Source organism: Dipodomys ordii, unplaced genomic scaffold (genome assembly GCF_000151885.1).
Source record: "Dipodomys ordii isolate 6190 unplaced genomic scaffold, Dord_2.0 Scaffold125, whole genome shotgun sequence".
In the NCBI taxonomy this organism is placed as follows: domain Eukaryota; kingdom Metazoa; phylum Chordata; class Mammalia; order Rodentia; family Heteromyidae; genus Dipodomys; species Dipodomys ordii.
Window position 1 is genome coordinate 876206 of NW_012267341.1, and position 12449 is coordinate 888654.

General features: G+C 50.2%; 1 protein-coding gene across 1 annotated transcript in view; it reads left to right on the plus strand.

Moving 5' to 3' along the window:
* The first annotated feature begins 508 nt into the window (after positions 1 to 508).
* Spi1 (Spi-1 proto-oncogene) overlaps positions 509 to 12449 on the plus strand; it is a 21392-nt gene continuing 9451 nt past the window's right edge. Inside the window, exons 1-2 of the mRNA XM_013029959.1 lie at positions 509 to 771; positions 3217 to 3313. Coding sequence (XP_012885413.1) covers positions 727 to 771; positions 3217 to 3313 — 142 coding nt within the window. The 5' untranslated portion in view covers positions 509 to 726. The remainder of the gene's footprint in view (positions 772 to 3216; positions 3314 to 12449) is intronic.

The following is a 12449-nucleotide window of genomic DNA, read 5'->3' on the forward strand; positions in this document are numbered from 1 at the left end:
TAGTAGCGAGGGAGCTCACTGAAAAGACAGAAGAAGGAAGCAAAACAGCACTAGGCTCCAGGGTAGGCGAGTTCAAGAGTCCAGCCTAGGTAGACCCTTGCAGGTGCATAGGGTTTAAGGAAGAGTAAGTCCTGGCAGTCCTCAGATTCGAGACCTCAACCATCCAGGCTTAGCCTATCACATAGATGCTCCAAGAAGATGGCTATTGGGCACATTGGGGTCTCAGAAGAAGTGGGCATTGTTGGGCAAGGGATTCAAGGGCCTTGGCAGAGCTCAGGCTAAGGGGCAGCGGAGGCCTCTCAGTGGTATCCTGTGACTTTCTCCCTCCCGTCTCTCTCCCAGCCCCAGCTTCCTCTGGGCAGGGGGCCTGGCCCCCATGGCCTCCCAGGCCAGCCCCTTGAGAACCACCTGCCCCAGCCGGCCAGAGACTTCCTGTAGCGCAAGAGATTTATGCAAACGGGCTGGGGCAGTGATGTCACCCCAAGGGGACTATCTCCTAGTGGCAGGCCCTTCGATAAAATCAGGAACTTGAGCTGGCCCTGCAATGTCAAGGGAGGGGGCTCACCCAGGGCTCCTGTAGCTCAGGGGGCAGCCCTGAGCCCTGCGTTCACCCCGCCACCGGCCAGCTCCCCCTCCCAGCAACGGGGCACCCCTGGCCCCATCCTGAGGGGCTCCGAACTGGCTCCCACCGAGGCAGGGGATCTGACTGACTTGGAGTTCGGCTGGATGTTACAGGCGTGCAAAATGGAAGGGTTTCCCCTCGTCCCCCCTGTGAGTACTGGGGCTACTCCACTAGGCTAACTCAGGCCTGGGGGTGCCGGCTGCCCACGAACCCTCCAGCCCACCCGCTAGCCTCCAGCTTGCTATCAGTGGGAAGTTGGTGTTTCCTCTCCGAGCTCCTGGCCCGAGACCCAGAGAGCAAGGGGGCCATTGGCTTCCTCAGAGCATGCCCTGCCTGGCTGGCTGAGGGCTGCCGGCTGGGCCCATGGCGGGGCTGTGATCGTTGGGGCCTGAACAGTTATTTATAGATGGGTGAGGGTGGCAGGTGGGAGCCCAGGGCGCAGTGTTGGGCTGAGGCTGGTGTGGTGAGGGCTCTGAGAGCGCGCACTGGAGGACATAGGGAGACAGGCTTGGGTGCGGAGGACAGTCCTCAGGACAGGAAGAGTTGAGGGTAGAGGCAACAGGCTGAGCGGTTTCAGCCTCTGGCCTGGGGTTGTCTTGGAGACACAGGTTGATGGAAGTCTAGGTCTTCAAGGCCAGCCTGAGGCCTGGCACAGAGGACTGGTTTTTGATCCGAAGCATCTGGGCCTAGACATCTTATAGTCCCTGAGAGGCTGGGTGGGGGCCGGGGCTGGACTGAGAGCTGGAGGCAAACCAGGCAGGAGCCTGACACAAGGTAATTATTAGGCTGAGGAATCAGGGAGAAATCAGGCCGTGGCTGGGCCTGAGGCTGGGACTGGGATAAGACCTGGGGTCGGATGGATAGGGACCAAATCTGGGGGTGAAGATGCAGGAGTCCCAGGGGACCCTTGAGAAGGGCAGGGCGGCAGGTGGGGCCGATCTCCAGTGGTCCCTGCTCTGGATGACAGTTGCAGCCTGAGACAGGTGTTAGGCCGGAGTCCCCTGGAGAGGACCCTCTGCCCAACCCCCAGAGGACAGGGGGCAGGGAGGCACGGGTGGGGGAGGGGGCGTGGAAGGGCTTGGCAGGGCCTGCCCACCTGACTCAGCTCCTCTCTACCCACCTCAGCTCCGATCCGAGCTTTGGGAGGCACCCCAGGGCTGACATCACAGCCAGTGTCCTGCAGTAGGCCGACTGCGCTGCCTGGAAACCTGGGGTCTAGTGTATGTGTGTGGGGGGGGTGGAGCTCAGTGCCCACCTCTACCAGGAACCCTGTTTCCCATCAGAGGGCAGGAAGCTAGATGGCTTTGTCCCCAGGAAAGCTACAGGCCCTGCAGCATGCCTACACCATCTCTGCTCCTTGACTGCTCAGTCTGGAGCTCCAGACAGGGCAGAGAAAGGGGCTGATCTTGGGCTTTTACCCCAGGGCCCCCAACCCTCTGTTTAACCCCAAGTGTCACTCTCAGTGTCTCCTGGGAGGGTGGGCCTCAGTGCCTTGTGCAATCCTTGGGCAAATCACGGGGGCGGGGAGAGGCCGGGTGACTGTTGGGAAGACTCCGGATGTGTGCGTCCCGGCGCCCAGGCTAGTCATCAGGGGTGAAGGGAGGAAGACAGGGCAGAGGGAGGCAGAAGGAGGGGGGGTGAAGGGGAGCAGGAGGACAGGCAGGGAGAGAGGAGGAGGAGGAGGAAAAAGGAACAGAAGGACAGGGGACAGAGGAGGGAGAGGAAGAGGGGCAGAGGAAGGTATGGGCAGAGTAAGAAGGAGAGGGAGGGAGGAGGGAAAAGAGGAGGGGGGGGAGGAAGGAAGGGCAAAGGGCATTCCAGTGGGGGCATTGGAGAGGAGAATGAGTGAAGGATCAAGGACCTGTGTCCCTTGGCCCCAACACTTGCCTGGCTGACCTCCGTCACGCCATCTGCGAGGGCCATGGTGGTGGTCCTGTGCCTAGGGGCAGCTGGCACAGGCTGAGGGAGAGGGAGGGGAGGCTGGGCAGGTTGGGGCAGGACACCAGGGTGCTGCGCAGACACACAGTGGCATGTGGGCGGCTCTGTGCAAGGCTGTGGTGTGAACACTCGAAGGCCTCAATACAGTGTGTGTATGCGTGTGTCAACCCATGTAACCGCATGTGGCTGCGAGGATGAGTGTAAGATGGGGTGTGTGTGTGTGTTTGCGTGTGAGTAGGTTTATGGCAGTGTGAGCCTGTGCACACAGGGCGTGGGCACGGGGACAATAGAGGACATAAATCCCCCCCCAGCTTGGGGAATGTCACAGGGAGCGTGCGTACATTGGGGGAGAGCCTGCCTTGTTATGCACGCATGTGAACAGGGTGGGGGGGCTGTGGGGAACAGACAGGCAGGGGAAGGGGCTGTGCCCTCTTTATTTAACCTTTAACCTCTGTACCCTATCGTTAAGCTCTTCTGGAACCCCTTCTCACCTCCCTGGGACCCTGATCTCTTCCACTCCAAGCTGGGGGAGGGTTGCAGGCCCAAGGACTGTCTCCATCAGGGAGGATGGGGTGGAGCCCTACACAGCAGGGCTGCAAGTCAGGCTGGGGTTCTCCCCCACAACCCAGGCCCTGACATCTCTCCTCTCTCAACAGCCGTCGGAAGATCTGGTTCCCTATGACACGGATCTGTACCAACGCCCGGCTCACGAATACTACCCCTATCTCAGCAGCGATGGAGAAAGCCACAGTGGTGTGTACAGGGCGGGCTGTCCCTTCTTCCCCGGGGGAGGCCAGGGGCTGGAGAGGGAGCAAGATGCAGCTCCCAGAGCCTCTGGGCTTCAGATGGAGTTAGTGAGGTTAGGGTAAGGGCAATGAGCTTCCTGGTCCCTATGTGCATTCCAGCCCCCCATTCCTGAGCATCTCCCCGTGCCAAAGGCATGATTGGTTCCTCCCACTTTTCACTTGTCCAGTTTTTGAGGACCTTTTTTTTTTCTTTTTTGGCCATGGGTCTTGAACTCTGGGCCTAGGCACTCTCCCTCAGCTCTTCAGCTCAAGGTAAGCACTCTACCACTGGAGCTACAGCACCACTTCTGTTTTCTGGTGGTTTATTGGAGATGAAGAGTCTCATAGACTTTCCTGTCCCGGCTGGCTTTGAACAGTGATCCTCAGATCTCAGCCTCCTGAGTAGCTAGGATTACAGGCGTGAGCCACCAGTGCCGGGCTTTGAGGAACATTTTCGTAGACAAGGACACCAAGGCTTAAGGAGCTGAGTGACTGTTCAGGGCCTTATGAGGAACCCAAATTGGTTTGTCTGCTCCTTGTCCGGTGCTTTTTCCTCTGCTCTCCCACTCCTCCACGTTTCTGGCCCCGCCTCCTCTCTGTTCTTCACCCCGTTCATCTTGAACTCCCCCTGGTGCATGCCCACTCCCTGCTGAGTGCCACACAGCTGGGCAGCATCCCCTGCCTCTTTTACCAGGTCCTGTCCCAACAGGACAACCTGAATCTCTCCATACACTATGGCTGAATTTCCCTGGGGAGTAAAATGCGCCGCCCCCTTCCCTCAGTTGAGATCTTCTGGCCAATGGAAAGTCTCCAATGACTCTAACTGAGCTGAAGTCCCAAGTTTGCTCGTAGGAAGAGGCCTGGGCCAGGGGATCTAACTGACCAGACCAAGGCCTAGCCCGCGTCTTAGAGAAGACAGGCACTCGGTGCCTAGAACCTGGGCAGGGGTCCTGACAGGTCCCCACGAAGCAGATCTTGACATGTTGCCTTAGATATCCTTGAACTAAAAGTTAAGTGAACCAGGTAAGGGGAAAATCCTTACTGGGGAGATTCTCCAGGGCCTCTGGGGACAGACACACCGGTGTCTGACCCCACAGGTCATAGGCATGCTGGGTGGCACACTTGAGGAGACGTCTTACCTGACAGCCACACACAGAATGGCAAGTCCTGTATTTAGGCTCATCCATCTGGAGGTCAAACTTTGAGACCAGAACTCATATCTAACATCCCGGGGCAGGTGGTAAACCCACCTCAATGCCTTATCTGGGAATCCACAGGCTTCTTTTACAACAGATTTAAATTATCCTCTTTTGTTCCTTTAAACATAGGATTAAAGGCATGAGCCACCAGCACCTGGCTGGTGGCTGTGAGTGTGTGTGAGGCTGGGGGTGGCGGTGGGGGAGGGGGGGTCAGTTGGTCGTGGGGCTTGAACTCTGGGTGCTAGGTGCTGTCCCTCAGCTCTTCAGCTCAAGGCAAGCACTCAACCATTTGAGCCACAGCGCCACTTCCAGTTTTCTGGTGGTTTATTGGAGATAAGAATCTCACGGACTTTCCTGCCCAGGCTGGCTTTGAACCCAGATGCTCAGATCTCAGCCCTCTGAGTAGCTAGGATTACAGGCACAAGCCACCGGCGCCCAGCTCTGGCTAAACATTTTTTAAAAAGATTTTTATACATTAGTTGTACAAAGAGGATTTCATTGTGCCTCTTCCCTCCAACCATCCAACGCAGCCCATAGCCTCCCTCCATCCTGTCCTCTTCTTAAAACAATGGAAACTGGTCTCATTGTTCCACTTTCATACTGCATTGACCGTACTGAGATCATACCCACCCTCTTTCTTCCTCTCCATTCACCTTCCTTTCAGCGCATTTCTAATTCCTCAGAACAAGTAGACAGCTCTCATTGGCCTCCATTTCCCCAGCCAAGTCTGAGTGAAAGAGCACCTCACCCACCCTTCCCACAGCACCCGTGAGGTCCTTCTGGGCTGGAAGAGAGCGCCCCCTGGTGGCTCAGACCCAGCAAGCTCAGCGCTGGAACCCTTCTTCCTTTGCTCCACTCACTCTCAGTCCCATCTGCTTTCAATTCACCAGGTTTAGGAGTCTTTCCTTTGGGTCTTTCACAGCCTCACGTTTCCATCCTTTAGCTGAAGGTGCTGCCCACTCCCTTAGAAACCAGCTATGATGGGCCTAGGCTAATGGAGTGAGGGCTTCACAGAAAGCCAGGCTTTCCCTGGCTCCCGGCTACAAGGCTTCCTTGTATCCGGGGATGAAGCTCTAAGAACTCCTGGAGCCCTGCACTGAGAGCTTGTGCCTGTAATTTTAGCTACACAGGAGGCTGAGATCTGAGGATCAAGGTTCAGAGACAGCCCAGGCAAGAAAGTCTGTGAAACTTGTATGTCCAATTAACCACCAAAAAGCCAGAGATGGAGCTGTGGCTCAAGTGGTAGAGCACTATCCTTGAGCAAAAGAAAGCTCAGGGACAGTGTCCAGGCCCTGAGTTTAAGCCTCAGGACCAGCACAAAAAAGCAATAATAACTTCTGGTTGGACATCTGGTTGTTCTACTTTGAGCATGAGCCCCAATTCTCCCAAAGATTCCTTTACTACCTCCAGCTGTCCTTGAATTGCCCTCTCCCCTCCCCTGGATTATGGTGATGTCTGAAGACTCTAGAAAGAAGACCACTCCCCATCCTTCCACCAATTCCTACTTGTCCTTTGTGCCCATATTTTTGGATAGTGATGCTTAATGGAAAGGCTTTGGGGTGGACCTTGGTCAGACTTGGCTCTATCTACTCACCAGCTATGCTAGCTCTGGGCAAGTAGTAACCTAACCTCTCTGCATCTGTAAAGCTGAGAGAAAAAAAAAGTCTCAGAGTTGTGATGGCTCAGTGAGATAATGGATAATCTCTGAGGTCCTGCCCTCTGCTGAGAACAAGGCTCAGGAACCTCTCAGTAATGCTTGTTAACTTTACTGTAGCCCCAAGAAAGGAAGGCCAAACAGTAAGGAGAGCAGAAGCAAAGGGCTCTGGTGACCAATCAACTGGGGTATTTGCCTACCAACCAGCTGCCCAGCCAACCACTCAGCCATCTCTTCATTCACCTTCCCAATTACCCATTCTCTCATCTACCCACCCATCTACCTAAACCCCACGGGTCCTCCTACCCACTCACCCACTTATCCAGCCATCCTTCCAACCCAGTACGCTCTTCTGCTTCCCTTATTGGACCTTCCATCAAAGGGTCTCTGAGTGTTTGTCACAAACCGAACACTCTTGCAGGTCTCTGATGGTCCGTGCTGAGTAAATCAAACAAGCCGATGCTCTCCTGGAGCTTATGTTCCATCCAAGAGACAGAAAATAAATAGTTGAATAAGCAAACTATAATAGTAAGGCCTACAAAATGCAGCGATGTCAGGCAGTGTTTAGTGGGAAGCCACTGTCATGTGAGTGATCCGGGCAGCTGTTGAGATGGCAGTGGTGTTGAAATCTTAATGAAGAGGGGGAACTGTGCGTGGGAAGGTAGGAAGGGGAGGGCTTCCAGTTACAGGTAGCGGAAGAACACTAGTGCAGGACTGACTCAGAAGGCTCAGTAGCGGCCAGATCACAAAAGGCTTGAAGAAGCCAGGTGACTCATGCCTGTAAGCCTAGCGACTCAGGAGGCTGAGATCTGAGGATTGTAGTTCGAAGCCATCTAGGGCAGAAAAGGCCATGAGATTCTTATTTTCAATTAACCACTTAAAAACTGGAGGTGGTGCTCAAAGTGGTAGAGTGTTAGCCTTGAGCAAAAGAGTTCAGGGACAGCACTCAGGCCCTGAGTTCAAATCCCATAACCAAAAAAAAAAAAAAAAGCTTGAAGGAGTATGGATTTCATCCTACAGGAGTTTTCTTTGTTTATAAAACAAACTCAAAGCCTCCCACATCCAAATACTTATTGCCAAAATTTAAGAAATATAATAATATGTGAAGAAAAACATTCCCCTCTCTTTCATCTTATGCTCAACTGTTGACACCATGAATCTTTACAGAGGTTTTATTCTGTACTTAGCAACCTACACATCTGCAAATGTACACATACACACAGGCATATACTATTCCTTCAGAAATGGAATTGACATCTCATGCTGCTCTGCAGTTTGCTATTTTTTACTTTGACTATAGACATCCAATAAATGTGCAAAGCTGTGAAATGGAGACCTTGGGCATTATTCATTCACAGCTTTGGTTTTTATGAGGGCCTTCCAGGGGGTGAGCAGAGATGAATCAGCTCCATTTTCAGTTTGAGATACGGTCTGTTCACATGTACGGCGAAAGGGAATTTGACTAGTAACTCAGAACCTACACATGCTCGGGTGAATATTCCTGTCAGCTGAGCCACGTGGTGTCCTTTGGTTACCTGTACTTTCTTGTCCCGGTTTCTGAGGGTCACTGTGAAAAGACAGCCGGGCACTGGTGGTTCGAAGCCAGCCCAGGCAGGAAACTCTTTATCTTCAATTAACTACCAGAAAGCTGGAAGTGGTGCTATGGCTCAAAGTGATAGAGCACTAGCCTTGAGCAAAAAAGCTTAGGGACAGTGCCCAGGCACTGAGTTCAAGCCCCAAGACCTGTAAAACAAAACAAAACAAAAACAGATTTCTGGGATTCATCCCCCTTCCTCATTGCTATCTGGAGTAACCATGCCTGATATTTAACCCCTCAGTGTCATAATTTCCTCATAACAAGGCCAAATACACAGGACTATTCTAAGGACTGAGTGAGTGATGATCCGTAAAATGCTCAGAACAGATCCTGGCAAACAATGAGTGTATTGTCTTTATAGTCTCCCCAGCAAGGATGGGTGGTAGGTAAGGTTGTTGCTGTATCATTTTGTATTTTATCTCTTATCTTTATTTTGTGCTTTTGATTGTATATTGAATTCAGGTTGAAAATTAGTTTTTCCCTTAGGTAAACCCCCCTTTTTTTGGTAGTACTTGAATTTGAATTCAGGGCCCTGCCAGGCAGGCACTCCTTCAAATTTTTTAAATATTTCTCCATTTTTTAGTATTTATTATTGTTTTCATTACAAAGTCTGATGTTATTCATGTTCTTATTTGGATTTGTGCGTGTGTTGGGGGGGGGTGCTGGTCCTGGGGCTTCAACTCCAGGTCTGGGTGCTGAGTTTTTCTTTTTTTTTTTGCTCAAGGCTAGTGCTCTACCATTTGAGCCACACTGCCATTTCTATGTTTTTGGTGGTTATTTGGAGATAAGAGAACTTTTCTGCTTGGGCTGGCTTTGATCCTCAACAGGCATGAGCCACCAACACTTGGCCTTCATTAAACTTTATTTGCCAGTCCTGGGTATTGAACTCAGGGCCTGGGCACCATCCCTGAGCTTCTTTTTGCTAAAGGCTAGTAATCTACCACTTGAGCCACAGTGCCAGTTCTGGCTTTTTCTGCTTATGTGGTACTGAGGAATTGAACCTAGGACTTCATGCATGCTAGGCAAGCATTCTACCACTAAGCTTTTTTTTTTTTTGTCAGTTGTGGGGCCTGAACTCTGGGCCTGGGCGCTGTCCCTCAGCTATGCAGCTGAAGGCTAGCACTACCACTTGAGCCACAGTGCCACTTCTGGTTTTTTCTGCTTATGTGGTGCTAAGGAATCGAATCCAGGGCCTCATGCATGCAAGGCAAGCACTCTACCACTGAGCCACCTTTCCTGTGTGTGTGTGTGTGTGTGTGTGCATGTGTGTGTGTGTGTTTGTGTTGGTCGTGGGTCTTGAACTCTGGGCCTAGGTGCTGCCCCTCAGCCCTTCAGCTCAAGGCTAGCACTCTACCACTTGAGCCACAGCACCACTTCTGGTATTCTGGTGGTTAACTGGAGATAAGAGTCTCACTGACTTTCTTGTCCGGACTGAGTGTGAACCACAATCCTCAGATCTCAGCCTCCTGAGTAGCTAGGATTACAGGCATGAGCCACTGGCACCCAGCTTTCAATAAACTTTTTGAAAGTTCCTTCTGGCTGATGGGTGGAGAATAGATGGAAGGGGATAAAAGGAAGAGATGGGAGGGATAGAAGGACAGCAGCTGGGAGAGAGGATGTAGAGGGTGTTGGAATAGTGGAAGCAGGCGATGGTAGAGGTGAGGACAAGGTGGTGGCAGTATCAGACAAGGACAGGAAGGCGTGAAACAGATTCAGAAAGTGTTAACATTTTTTTCTTTTTGGTCATTTGTGGGGCCTGAATTCTGGGCCTGGGCTCTGTTCCTCAGCTCTTTTAGCTCAAGGCTAGTGCTCTACCACTTCCAGCTTTTTCTGCTTATGAGCTGCTGAGGAATCAAGCCCAGGGCCTCATGCATGCAAGGCAAGCACTCTACCACTGCGCCACCTTCCCAGCCCCAAGATTTACTATTTTTAAAAATTATTTTTTTTGTGTGTATTTGGTCTTGAACTCAGGACCTTATACCCCCATTGGACATTTTCATTGGTGCTCTACCACTTGAGCCACACCTACACTTTTGGCTTTGTGCTGGTTAATTGAGGATGACAGTCTCAGCTTTGTCTCCTCCAGCTGGCTCTGAACAGTGATTTTCAGATCTTAGCCTCCTGAATAGCTCAGATTCTAGGCATGAGCCACTGCCTGGTTTATCCTAGCCCTTTTAAAGTATGTGGATATGTAGTATTGAATACATTATGAAACCATCATTGCCATCCATCTCCCAAACCCTTTGCATCTTGCAAACCTGGATTCTGTCCCTATTAGACATAAACCCTCTATCCCCATTCTCCTCCAGCCCTGGCTGTAGTCAATAGGGTCTAATAGAGTTCAGAAACCTCACATAAATGCCATCTCATGGTGTCTTTTTTTTTTTTCTCGGTTATAGGGCTTGAACTCTGGGTGTGGATGTTGTCCCTCAGCTCTTCAGCTCAAGGCTAGCACTCTACCACTTGAGCCACAGTGCCAGTTCCAGTTTTCTGGTTTATTGGAGATAAGAGTCTCACGGACTTTCTTGTCTGGGCTGGCTTTGAATTGTGATCCTCAGCTGTCAGCCTTCTGAGTAGCTAGATAACAGGCATGAGCCACCAGCACCTGGATAATGTTTGTTCTTTTGTAAATGGATCATTTCACCTAGCTGAACACCCTCAAGTTTCATCTATGTTATGCATATAGATGTGTCAGAATTTCCCTACTAATTATGGTCAGTTAACTCCTCCCTCCCTCCCTTCCCCTTCCTTCCTTCCTTCCTTCCTTTCTTCCTTCCTTCCTTCCTTCCTTCCTGCCTTCCTTCCTTCCTTCTTTCCTTCTTTCTTTCTTTCCCTCCCTCCTTCCCTTCCTTCTTTTTTTTTGGTGGTACTGGGGTTTGAACTTAGGACTTTGTGTTTTCTGGGAAAGTATAATTCCACATGAACCACCTCTCCAGCCCAATATCCCATTGTATGTATGTATATCTCCTGCTTTGCCTATTTGCTCATCTATTGATGGATACTTCGAGTGCTCCTACTTTTTGGCTATTGTGAATAATGCTGCAAGTAACATGGTGTACACCTAGTTCTTCAAGTATTTGATTTAAATTCTTTCGGATATATACCCCGAAGAGGAATTTGTGAGTCATATGGTGATTCTATTTTTAATGTCTCTTAGGAACTGCCATACTATTTTCCATAGCGGCTACGCCGTTTTTGCAAGCCCACTGACAATGCACATCTTTGAGCCACACTTGTCATTTTCTGTTGTTTTTGTTTGTTGAATGCTGGTCATCCTAATGGGTGTGCTCCAACTTGCCTTTTCTGATGGAGGAGAAAAAGAGAACATTTCTCTTCCAAAGTGTCACTCTTTCTCCATCATCCATCCACCCACATACCCAACCTGATGGCCATCTACTCTTTCATCCTTCATAATCCCATCAATTTCGCTCTCTCTCTCTCTCTCTCTCTCACACACACACACACACACACACACATCTAATCATCCATTCATCCTCCTCTCCTCTCCTACTGAGCACACCGCCCATCTCCCACTGACCTATCTATCCAAATAAATATACCAGCTATCGTTTATACATAGAGCAAATAAAATATAGGTCCTACCAGACTTATTTTTGTAACGAGGAAGGTAATCATGATAGGAAGAAGAGAGTAATAAATGCCATGAGACCTGTAGCTCTCTGAGCCTGTTTCTCTATATGAACAATTTTCAGGAGGGGCTAGGTTCTAGAACTCGGGGGTCCAATGGAGTGTGTGATTTCCTCTGAAAGGTTTTTCTTGGCTCCTCTTTTCTTGATTTCTCATCCTTCTCTGTTTTGAATGCTTTGCTGCAACCAAGGGGAAAGCTCTGGTTTCAGACTCTGTTTCTTTGCTGAGGAGCTAAGGTCAAACAAATGACTCTTAAGGCTTGATTTTATGTGTCGTGGTGGGGGTTGTTTTGAATATTATTTTACCTTATTTTTTTGTTGTGGTGATAACTGAGTAAGAATAGGGATGTGTAAGTGGGATTTGGGTTTAGGGGAGGGAGTTGGTTTAGAGGTAGAAGATCAAGACAAATGGATTATTTCTGGCCAGATAGATGGGTAGTAGCTGAATGGGTAATGATTGGATGGATAAGTGGACGATGGTTAGATGGACGATGGTATAATGACTGGATGATGGATGACCTGTGGGGCATGGTGGACAGGCTCTCAGTTCTTTTTCGGAGTCACCACAGGTCTTCCTTAAAGCTTTCATTGTTCTTCTGAGATGGAATGGTTTAAGAGTTCAGTCTCTGGAGTTAGGCAGAAAGGGATTTGGATCTTGACTATCAACAATTGCTTTAGACACAGGGCTTAATATCTTTGTCATAATTTCCATGCATAAAAAAGGAAGCTTGTTCAGTGGGAGGAGTATATGAAATAAATAATGTAGATTAAAAGTCTTAACTCACTGTCTGGAATATTAAAAAAAAATTACACTCCTAGAAGGGCTCTGGTGGCTCACCCCTGTAATCCTAGCTACTTAGGAAGTTGAGATCTGAGGATCAAGGTTCAAAGCCAGCCTGGGCAGGAAAATCCACGAGACTCTTTTTTTTTTTTTACTTTTTCTTCCAGTTGTGGGGCTTGAACTCAGGGCCTGAGTGCTATCCCTGAGACTCTTTGTGCTCAAGGCT